The sequence below is a fragment of the Protopterus annectens genome, chromosome 13.part0 (genome assembly GCF_019279795.1).
Source record: "Protopterus annectens isolate FY-2018-M chromosome 13.part0, PAN1.0, whole genome shotgun sequence".
NCBI classification, from domain to species: Eukaryota; Metazoa; Chordata; order Ceratodontiformes; family Protopteridae; genus Protopterus; species Protopterus annectens.
In genome coordinates this window covers 1,243,355,859-1,243,368,425 of record NC_056747.1, presented here as the reverse complement: position 1 = coordinate 1,243,368,425, position 12,567 = coordinate 1,243,355,859, and the positions used below count along the sequence as shown (strand labels likewise).

Genomic DNA, 12,567 nt, shown 5'->3' with positions numbered 1-12,567 from the left:
CACCTCTGCCCCTTCTGCCCAAGGTGCTTTTGAAAGCAAGAACAGACAAACCGAGGATGATACTGATTGCTCCAGATTGGCCAAGGCAACACTGGTATCCACTCCTGAGGAGCCTAACACATACTCCTCCCTGGTCCCTGCCTCTAATGCCTCTTCTACTGACTCAGAACAGCTACAAAACTCTTCACAGTCAGCTGAAAACACTCAACCTCGCTGCATGGAAAATTCCTTGACACCACAACAGTCCCTACTCTCCAAGGAGGTGCAGGATGTCATTTTGGAGGCCAGAAGACCATCTACTAGAAAAGCTTACTCCAAAATGGAAGCGGTTTTGCTGTTGGAATGAGAAAAGAGGCCAGGACCCTAGAAAATTGAACTTGCCTCAGGTTTTACAGTACCTAGCTGAACAGTGGACTTTCATTTTCTTCCATAAAAATACATGCCTCAGCCATTTCTGCAGAATTTAACACGGATCCTCCTTTATTCTCTCACCCACTCTTATGACAGTTCCTCAGAGGGGCTAAGAATATAAGACCTCCAAGGAAGCAACCAATACCAGCCTGGGACCTTAATTACATACTAGAAAAATTAACATTGCCTCCCTTTGAACCTGCTGCCTCAACAGATCTACAATATTTGTCCTGGAAAACAGCTTTCCTTCTGGCCATCACTTCAGCTCGTAGGGTTTCTGAACTACAGGCCCTCATGGCAGTGCAGCCCTTCCTCATCTTCCATCAGGACAGGGTTTCCCTTCGTACCAACCCATCTTTTATGCCAAAAGTGGTATCCAGGGTAGCCTTAAATCAAGCCATACACCTACCTACCTTTTATCCTAACCCTCAAAACAAAGGGGAGAGGCTGCTTCACTCTTTAGACATCCATAGGCAGCTACGTTATTATTTGGACAGAACAAAGTCCTTCAGGAAATAAGAACAACTTTTTGTGTCCTATGCCGTAGGGGCTCAAGGGAAATCAGTTACCAAACAGACCATTTCCAAGTGGATTGGCCACTGCATACGGTTTTGTTATTCCTATCATGGGAAATCTGTCCCTACTGGTATCAGATCTCACTCCACCAGGGCCACAGCCACCGCTACAGCCTTCCTCAGAGGTGTTCCTACTAAGGATATTTTGGAGGCAGCCACTTGGAGTTCTGTACATACCTTCACAAAACACTACCACCTGCCCTTATATTCCAGAACAAGAGCAGGCTTTGCCACTGCTGTTTTGCAGGGCATTCTGGCTCAACCCAGTTCCTCATAGTACCTACCACCCTATGCATAGCTTTGGGACTCTACCCATCTGTGATTACTGCAGCTGTATGCACGATGAACATAGTACAGTTTTGTACCTACCATAAATGTAGATGTTCGAGTGCTAATACAGCTGCAGTACAGGTTTCCCTCCCTCCTTCCCCACTTGGTAAAGGCATGGGGCCTAACAACCTCTTCATACCACCTGACTGGGTTATCCTGCTATGTTTTATTTGCTTGCTTACACTGATTTTGCATTACATTGCATTGCTTGCATATGTAGATAAGCCTTATTTATGTATTGCCTTCCTTTTGGGGGCACCTGACATTTGGGGCAAGAAAGACTGAAGAACATGGCGTCGGCTGTGTCTTATATACTCTGGCCTTACTGACGTCAGAAGAGTAAGCGACGACAACCGACGCCGGACCAAGACTTTGGAATTCGGCCGACCGAGGGACCGCCTGACGGCTGAAAACCCATCTGTGATTACTGCAGCTGTATTAGCACTCGAACATCTACATTTATGGTAGGTACAAAACTGTACTTTTTGCATTATGTAGTTATAATGCAAAATAGCAAGGCAGGTGCGTATAAAATATACGGTTACATATTGTATTGAAGCGATAACAGTAAAAAGGAGGGAATATTAGGTTACTAAATGGTGGTGTGAAGTAGTATGGAAGCGTCTGGGGCAGAGTGCCTCAGTTTAAACTCTCCTATATGCATCCTTTTTCCATGGGTTTTTCCCTCCACAGGGCATGGCCACCTTCTTACCAGTAAAAAAGGAACATATAAGATAGTGAGGGCAGACTACCTCTGTTACCTGTGATGGAAGAGTGCATCCTCATGTTCAGATGAGTCAGTCTGTGCTGTTGCATCTGCAGAGCTCTGGGAGTTGAGCTGGAGAGACGTATGTCTACCAACAGCAGATTTCTTTGTCAGGAGTTGCACTGCAACCGTGCTGCTACCCAGGTATCTGCTGTATGAGTTTCTTACCTAGCTGTGCTTTTTGTTGTACTCTGGCATGAATGTCCAAACAATTGGGTAACTCTTCCCAGTCCCAGGTTATGCAAGATGGATGTATCTACCTTTGGTCCATCCACAACCCCTTTTTCCTATTTTTGCACTTTGGATCAGGGTATCATTTTAACAAACAATCATCTTGAGCTAATGTTCACGCAACTGGGTGCCTTTGCAATCTAATATACAAAGAAAAAAAACTGTAGTAACCATGTTGTTGTTGCGTCTTTCGGCTTTTCCCGGTTGGGGGTCGCCACAGCGGAACTCCGCAATGAAGGTATGCCCATTCACGCATGTCTCCACACAGAAGACGCTTTAGCTGAGAATCGAACAGGACAACGTAACCATAAAGACTCAAAGTATTAAAAAAAAAAAAAAAAAAAAAAACTCATGGACATTCAGAAGCCATGTAGCTGAAACATTTGATGTCCTTAATGGGTTATTTGTATATTTGCCATGGGCTCCATACAAGAGGTTTAAGGTGTATCACACAGTGAAAACTCTAGCTTGACTGGGTTTTCTTGCAGTTTTTACTGAATGGTTCAGTTAGCAGGTGTCTACATTCAGGCTTTCCATTCCGGTTGGACTGTGCATTTGTGAGCGAGTATAATTGCTTTTAGATTTTAGTGTTTAGCATGTTCGATCCTTACAAAGACTAGCCATGTTCGTCAAGAGTATCTGTCTGGCTTTGTTTGGATTTGTCGTATATTTAAAATCTTGCGGTGGTGGTGCTGCGGTAGCGTTGTCGCCTCACAGTTTAGACGTTGCCCGTTCGATTCTCAGAGCGTCTTCTGTGTAGCGACATGCGTGAATGGGCGTTCCTTCATTGAAGGTTGTGCGTTAGGCCCAGCAAGCCAGTACGTAAAAATCTACTGCCAGTCATTAGCGGACCGGAGTTCCGCTGTGGCGACCCCTAACCAGGAAAAGCCGAAAGACACAAACAAACAAAAGCATGTAATATGGTTTTAATAGCTTTATACAGTTTTCCAGTCTTGTTCAGAGAATCACAGCCTGACCAAGTGTCAGAACTCACCATGGTTCAGATATTTGTTCTAAATGTCAGCATTACCTTTGGAGAGTGCTGATGCAAAATAGTTACTGTATTAGGACTGGATCCTTTCCAAAAGCTCTGTTATAAACAGGTAAAGCTCTGTTATAAACAGGTACATGGGTTTATGTATAGAGTGCTTTTCAGAAGCTACCTTATGTTTTACAATGACAAATCTTAAATTAGAATCTATACAAACTTTGCTTCTTAGCAAATGTATTTGTACACTAGTCATATGAAATGCATATTTTTTCAAGCCAGGTTCACTTCTGATTAGTAATTAAGAAATATCCCCCAGTTCATTTTATAATCCTTCACTAAGAAGATTGTGGCAAGACATTTATTTTGCATTTTCTTTTTAAAATCCACAAATCCAATATGGTTTAAGCCCATAACTGTCTCTGCAGAAGGCTGAATAATTACTAAAAGAAATGGTTTTGAGTTCCAGGCAATTTTGAAATCACTGTTTTTACCAAATTATATTTTGAAAGAGGATCGCCATTGTTTTCCCTTGAGGACTGTACCCTATATAATAAAAATAGAAGAACTGGATGTTGTTTGCTGTGTTCATTGGAGTACTGTACCCTATATAATAAAAATAGAAGAACTGGATGTTATTTGCTGTGTTCATTGGAGGACTGTACCCTATATAATAAAAATAGAAGAACTGGATGTTATTTGCTGTGTTCATTGGAGGACTGTACACTATATAATAAAAATAGAAGAACTGGATGTTATTTGCTGTGTTCATTGGAGGACTGTAAAAAATAGAAGAACTGGATGTTATTTGCTGTGTTCATTGGAGGACTGTACCCTATATAATAAAAATAGAAGAACTAGATGGTATTTGCTGTGTTCATTGGAGGACTGTACCCTATATAATAAAAATAGAAGAACTGTATGTTATTTGCTGTGTTCATTGGAGGACTGTACCCTATATAATAAAAATAGAAGAACTGGATGTTATTTGCTGTGTTCATTGGAGGACTGTACCCTATATAATAAAAATAGAAGAACTGGATGGTATTTGCTGTGTTCATTGGAGGACTGTACCCTATATATTAAAAATAGAAGAACTGGGTGGTATTTGCTGTGTTCATTGAGTTGAGTTTTGGTAAGTTGTAACGTGGCAGCTGGTGTCTGAATTTCCCATAGTCTTTTCAATTACTGCTTTGTGTCTGTCTTGAAAAACTGGTTGTAGGCGTAGTGGGGCTAGCCTGCTCAAAATAAAGTTTGGTAAATCACAGACTGCTCTATGAAAAGTAAAATTATAAGCAGTGTTTTAAGTTTGGATCCTTATTGTAAAGTGTTATATTGTGAAGAGACTGGGTTTATACATAAAGTATCCATAAAAGCTATCAAAGTAGATGTTTGGTAGTGTCGGATCTTAGAACCAGAATTGTTACAATATTAATTTGGTGAACTGGTGTTTTTTAGGCAAATGCATTTGACTAGAAAAAAGTATGTTTTACATGATTAACACACAGCATTTCACTTATGATGAATGTTTAAAATGTTCTTTTAATTTTGCAGTCCTTTGATTTTTGTACTGCTAAAAGTCTAGAACTTTTTGAATCTGTCTCTTGAATTGTTTTAAAAGGAATTACTAAAGTTGTTGGTAAATTCCTGTTTGTACCTACAATACCTTGACTCCGCAGCAGTTTGCCCAGCATACTTTGAAGTATTATACTCTTCAGTAAGTTTGATGATGATGAGGTCCATAAAATTGCATTTAAGTTGATGGCGATCAGGCTGTGCTGTTTGTAATTACAATGTGTACTACCAGCAGTCTTGTAGTACAGCTTGTATGTAGTAGTCCAGAGCTGTGACCTGGATTTGGTAATTCCTGATAAGTTTTATAACGTTTTTATGATAGACTGCTGCTTTAGTGTAATGTTTAAATGACGTACCCTCTCCTTTTCTCCCTCCAGTGCGTAGCCTGTAATAAATGCTTCAAGAAGCTATGGTCATTACATGAACACATAAAGATAGTACACGGTTATGCTGAGAAGAAGTTCTCTTGTGAGATATGTGAGAAGAAATTCTACACAATGGCTCACGTCCGAAAACACATGGTTGGTAAGTTACTCTGCCGTTTTTTTATACTACCAAAGTTTATATGGAGACTAGCAAGTCGTACCTAGTGGAATGTTGAAGTGACTTATTTGTATTGAATCGAGACCCTGTTTTAAAACTGGATTGTAACCAACCAGAGCCATATATTGAACTGGACATCTTAGAAGAGTGGTGCGCACCAATAAATCTGGTCAGATCTGAGGATTTGGGTGCGGGAACACTGGCATTTAACTGTAGTGAGTAGAAGCCAATAAAATGTTTTTGATAGGATTTTGACCTTTTTTGAGTGCTGATATCACTGCATCACTTTTAAGTGTTAACATGGCATGAATAATTTTCATTCAAAACTGCTGCTACCCACAGTACACCCAGTGCCCATTAACCTTGTTTTGCAGCTTCCCATTGTAGGTGTCCTAGGGTGTAAGTGCAACCCATCTGCATCTGATTTTCTGGCGCACACTTTGAAATGGCCTTCTCCCAGAGAACTTGCTCCTTATGGTTACCAAACTTCAGTGTAATGACTTCTTAGGAAGGAAAACGGGAAGAAGTGTATTGAATGAATCTTCAGAGAGAAGGGGTGTGAAGTGTGGGAAATGACTCTCCTGCTTAGTTTCACCCAGGCCGGGCATAGTCAGACCGCACAGCTTAAGGAGGATGTAACAGTTCTTTACAGTTTGGGCATTTTGACATCAGAGGGTTGTTTGAACTTTGATAAAATGTTTATGCAGGAACAAGATCACACCATTGGGTAGTCCCTCCTGCCATCACGAGGTTCATTTATTTACTTATTTTACATTTGTTTATCTGGAAAGTCTGACTGGACACGTGTCCTTTTTCATTGGAGCCCCAGGGAGAAAAGCTCCAGACATAAGACACACAGAAAGCAATGGTTAAGTAGCATCACTAGGCAACACAGAAAATGCTGGTTAAGTAACAACACTAGTGTAACCAGAACCAAAATTCACTTAAAGCATCCAAATGGAGAACGAGCCGAAGATAAATGTTTATTCACTCCACAAAAGTGACAATGCGTGATTAACACTGTAAAAGTTGCGTTTTCTTAAAAAACTTCAGATGCACACACTTGACTACCCTACACTTGTTTAAATAATAAACTTGTAATGGAAGAACCAATAACTGTTGGTAAAACAATTAAATAAGAACCAATGGAAATGACTTGAACTGTTTTAAAAAACTCAAAGCTTGTTAAAATCAGTAAATGAACATCAAATAATTATACAACAAAAAATCCTTGATGTACTCTACTTTAAAGTATATACAATTAATTATACAATCTTTCACATAAAAAGAATTGATTTGAAGGACTGAAAATAAATATGTATAGAAGTGATGTGACATAGTACTTACTGCCCTCCAGGGGCATAAAACCTTTTTACAATTTGGCAGCGCTTAATTTCATTACAGGCAAAATGGAAAGCATATCATTTAGCCCTGGTTGTTTTGTGGCATCCAACACTATATGCAAATAGAGCTCACGGTATTCTAACTCAGCTTCCCACATGCCCCCTCTTATTTCCTTAGGCACAACTTCCAAAACAAAAAATAAAAATGATGCTTGATGACGCACTGTCTTGTGGCGGAAAAGTACATTATTTAAATTCGCCTTACTCATCTCGTAAAGATGTTCATATATAAGAGTTTTGAGTTTTCTCTTGGTCTTGCCAATGTAAAAGGAGTTGCATTCCTTACAAAAGGCAAGATATACCAATCCACTTGTATTACAATTTGAATAACACTTTTAATTCTGTTCCTACTCAAAATTTTTATGGAGGGAGTATTAAATATGTAGGTGCATTGAGAACATGCACCGCATTTAAATGTGCAGGTCTTTGTGCCATTGGATGATACACCAGAATCCTTTCCGAACTCAAAGAAATTTTTTAAATTCCTATCCCTTCTATATGTAAATTTTAACTGACTTTTAGAAATTTGCTCTAGATTCTGAAATTTCTTTAAATTTTTCCCATTCTCTACTATTAACTTTTCTTAACTCCTGAGTCTCCATTAAAGTCCAAAATGTAAGCATTATCCCAGTCATTTTTCAAATTAATTTGTTTGGAAAACAATGAAGTGACGGATAAACAAACATCCTGTCCTAAGATGGGTGCGAATCTACTGGATCTACCTTCCAAGACTTCTGTAATAACGTGTTGAATTAAACTAGTACGGTAACCCCTTTCTTTGAACATTTTACCCACTGTACTACATTCAACAATAAAATCTTTGTCATTGGAAGTCATACGGCTAATCCTAACCAGTTGCCGTTCTATAAGGTTTTTCTTTTGAAAGAATGGATGCCCACTACTAAAATGAAGATACGAGTTTGAGAAAGGTCTAAACGACAAAAAATACACTGAACCCACAGACATCGCCAATATCCTGGCAGACAGGTTCAGTGCAAACTTCTCCACCCCCTCCCCCCCAAAAGAGCAAGTATCTATCCCGGCAGAGTGCAGCCTCCCAAACATCTCTGATGCTCAGGTGAAGGCCGCCCTCTCCAAAGCAAAAAATACTGCTTCCATGGGACCAGATGGCGTCCCGGGTTGCGTCCTACATGAACTCCAAGAAGAACTAATCCCTCAAGTAAAACTGCTGTACAATCTCAGCCTCACTACAGGATATGTGCCCAAAGAATGGCATACAGCAACAGTGGTCCCACTCCACAAAGGTGGCGCCTCTGCGGACCCTGGAAACTATCGCCCCATAAGCCTGACTAGCCTAGTCTGCAAGGCTATGGAGAGGATCATCATGGAACCCATAAACAGAGACATTGGGGACCTACAGACACTAGATCCTACCCAATTTGGCTTCGTCAAGGGCAGATCCTGCCTTTTGAACCTGGTCGACTTCTTCGAAACAGTCACCAAGGCCATAGATGAGGGGAAGGTAGTCCACACAGCCTATCTGGACCTTGCAAAGGCATTTGACACAATACCCCACTCGGGCATCATAGATAAGCTATCCAGCCTAAATATAAACCCCTATGTCACAAGATGGGTCGCAAACTGGCTCAAAGACAGAACCCACAGAGTCAGAGTTGCTGGGGCCATGTCAGACTCGAAACCGGTCACAAGTGGCATCCCACAAGGCTCTGTCCTGGGACCTCTCTTGTTCGGTATTTACTTTTCTGAGGTACAGGCCAATGTGGGAGGACTATGGTTCACCAAGTTCGCAGATGACTGCAAACTGGGTGCCATAATAGACTCTCCAGCTGACACAAACATACTTCAAAAAGGTCTCGCAGAGACGGATAACTGGTGCCAGAGCCATGGTCTAAAGCTAAATGCCAAAAAGTGTATAGTCATGCCCTTTGGCAAAAACAATGTGCCCACAAATTACCACATAGGTGGTAACCCATTAAGTACAGAGAAAGTAATTAGGGATCTGGGGACCCAAGTTGATAGCAATCTCTCCTTTGACAACCACATTGCCAAAGTGATCAGAAAGACCTTCTACATGGATAGCCCACCTCATCATGAAAGGATTCACATCTAGATCAAGAGAGGTAATCGTGCCCCTTTATTCATCCCTCATCAGGCCCATCATAGAATACAATGCCCCCTTTGGGATGTACCTTATCCGACACCTGCAGCAATTAGAAAGACCCCAAAAGTACCTCACCAGGAGGATCAAGGGACTCAAACAGATGCCATATGCTGCTCAGTTAAAAAAAAAACTCCAGCTCTGCTCAGTTGCATACCGCCTACTTCGAGGCGATCTATGCCTGACATATAAAGCTATGTCCAACCCAGAATTAATGGACATGCTCCACCTCAGTAAATCTAAATCCCTTAGAGCCACGCGCTCGAGGGACTTGAACCTCAGCACAGAAATAAATAGAACATGCTGGAGGGACAGATTCATAACCCAAAGGCTCTCTTCGCTCTGGAATAGAATTCCAATTTGTTAGGCAGAGCACCTCACTGACTCTCTTCAAGAAGAATCTTGATGAGTGGATGGGGGATCGTAGGTTTGTCCCGGGGATTACTTCCATGTCACTATTAGACAGAGGCAAAGGGCACAGTATATTCAAATCAAGGGGTGGCGTAAGCCAAACACAATCGGGCTAGGCTTATAAATGCCCCAGGGCAGATAGCCTAGTAAGAACCTATAAGAAAGTATTCTTTCTGTATACTCTAGATGAAAACTTGCCATTGTCCTTTGTAATACAAACATCCAGGTAATTGAGTTCCTGATAGTTCAAATTGTAAGTAAAATCCAAAAAAATTTGTTGTTCCTTTTAAGTAGGTCAGAAATTCAAGAAATCTTTCCTTACTTGCAGTCCACAAAATACAAACGTCATCCAAGAAGCATTTGTATAAGGACCAACAACTACTGAATTCACTGTTGATGGGAACATATATACGTCCAAGTCAGAACAATGTTGGCATATGTGGGGGCACACCTGGCCCCCATAGCCACACCTTTAGTCTGCTTGTAAAATTCACCTTCGTAATACATATAGTTAGTGAGAATAGTCTCCATTAACAAAAGAACATTAGTAAAATCATCATTGGAAAAATTTCCAAATGTACTCATGGAATCTTCCAGCCATTTTAATCCTATATCATGGGGTATACTGCCAAAAAGATCCACTATATCCAATGTTACAAATAAACTGTCGTCGTAAAATTCAGGTTTCAAATGTCTGAGAAAATCCCAGGAGTCATTTAACACTGCTGGGACCTGTCAAGGATAGATCTTTGAGTTTAATGTCCACAAATTTAGAAAGGGGGGATGTAATAGCACCTTCTGAAGAAACAATTAGTCTAAGTGGGGGATCCAATGTGTTCTTATGGACCTTGGGAATACCGAACACCGAGGAAACCCTAGGGTGTTTGTTCATCAGAAAATTAAATGTGTCCAGATTGATGGAACTTTCTAAAAGTATGTCATTGAGCATAAGATGAATTCTAGAATTGGCTATGTTAATCTCATTAATAGAAGCCAAAACATATTTGAAAATATCACTAAGCTCATCTTTCATTTTGGACTCGTAAAGAATGCTATCCATCAAAACAGTCCCTCCACCTTTGTCCGGTTGCTTATTTCTCAAGGAATGGTCAGTTTTTAAGGAATCTAGTAAATCTCTTTCATCTTTGGAAAGATTGGAATATATCCTATGGTTACTAATTTCTAATTTCCCTTTCTATAATATTTTCTATTTTGAGTTTGGGTGGAGGGGGGGTTAAAAGTGCCTTTTATCCTCAGGGGTGTTGACAATTTGTTATTGTACTTTTGATTATTAAAAAATAAGGCTAAATTCTTTTTCCTGATAGAGTTTCAAATCTACTATAGCCCTGGACACATTAACCTTCTTTAATGGTATAAATCTGAAACCTTTGGAAAATAAATTAAAATGTTGAGCATTAATAGAAAGACCACTGTAATTAAAAAGTTTTGTAACCTTTGTATGAATGGACCCTGTCCACTACAGAAATAACTTCTGGTTCTTGATCTATTTATACCATGTTTTCCTTCCCAAATTGCCCCCGTAATTGTTGTAGTAATAAACTTGCGGTTTGTTCCTTATCTTGTTCGATCTCCGTAGAGGTGGAAGGTGAGAACGATCTAAAGGGATTTCTCCTTGGTGGATGGACTGTCCAAAATCAGGTTCACCAAACTGGTGAACATCATCAGGAAGACAACTGTTATTGTTTTCCCTTTTTGCATGTTCCCTGAATCTAAAAAAAAAAGGTCTGGGTTTAGGATATGCTGTACCATCCTTGTATTCTTTAAGGTCCCTATCTATTTTGCCCTGCTTTCTTATCACATTGCTATTACATTTCCTATCCACTTGTTCAAAAATATCATATTTGGCCTTTTCACTCTCCACCGTAAACAACAAATCATTTAGTATACATTCATTGGTCTTTTCCATTTCTTTCAGTAAAAACAGTTTCTCCCTATCATTTTCATCCCTAATAGCCTTAACAATCTCTAAACCACAGTTATCAAAAACTGTAATTAAACTTGAATGAAATTCAGAGCCATCTTGTACTCTTTTGGGATATTTGCAAATTCTCAAGCCTATAGGAACAGTTTTGTGTTTGAGGCATTCATTTAAATAAACATTGTCACAATCAATACTTTTATATTTGTCCATCAAAAAATACAACCTGTCCAAATTTTCTTTATAAATAAGAATTCTGGTGTCCGTTTTAGTTTTGTTCATCTTGCTATTAAAATCATAATTCTTTTGAATAATGTCATTAAAATTAATAACAGTTTTGGTATTAGCTTTGTATGAGTCACCTTTGTTAGCGTTAGAATTGGCACTGGTTCCTGCCATGTCCTTCGCCTGGGTTTCTGCCACTTTTTCATTCGTTATAAAGATATTAGGAAGTCCCACTGAGTCATTGACCATGGATTTACTCGGTAAAATAGGACGCTGTAAAGCAACTGAACTCGTAGACGCCATCCTTTGTTGGCTTCTCAGCATTTCCTAGTTGCCGGGAACGCACAAAACCAACGTAACAATAGATTGGCAGGCTGGGGTTAAAAGTTCCACTAACTGCGAAAGCTGTCCAATCATTTTTCGTAGTTCACCCCTTTCACCTCCTCTGCATTCTTCTTTGGACTCGACCCCTGGATGCTCTGCCATCTCCACAAAAACTGATAACCAAAGATTGATGTCAGTGAGCAATTACAACTATAACCAGAACCAAAATTCACTGAAAGCATCCAAATGGAGAATGAGCCGAAGATAAATGTTTATTCACCCCACAAAAGTAGTAAGTAATGCGTGATTAACTCTGTAAATTAAAAATTGCGTTTTTGTAAAAAAACTTCATCAGATACACACACTTGACTACCCTACACTTGTTTAAATAATAAACTTGTAATAGAAGAACCAATCACTGTTGGTAAAACAGTTAAATAAGAACTAAGGGAAGTGACTTGGAACGGTTTTAAAAAACTCAAAGCTTGTTAAAATCAATAAATGAACATTAAATTATACAATAAAAAATCCTTGATGTACTCAGTACTTTAAAGTATATACAATTAATTATACAATCTTTCACATAAAAAGAATTGATTTGAAGGACTGAAAACAAATATGTATAGAAGTGACGTGACATAGTGCTTACTGCCCTCCAGGGGCATAAAACCTTTTTACAATTTGGAAGTTGTGCCTAAGGAATTAA

General features: G+C 39.6%; 1 protein-coding gene across 2 annotated transcripts in view; it reads left to right on the top strand.

Moving 5' to 3' along the window:
- Positions 1-12,567, top strand: part of ZNF652 (zinc finger protein 652) — a 541,773-nt gene that overhangs the window by 385,932 nt on the left and 143,274 nt on the right. For both annotated transcript variants that reach the window (XM_044055265.1, XM_044055266.1), the window contains exon 3: positions 5,254-5,401. In XM_044055265.1, coding sequence (XP_043911200.1) covers positions 5,254-5,401 — 148 coding nt within the window. The remainder of the gene's footprint in view (positions 1-5,253; positions 5,402-12,567) is intronic.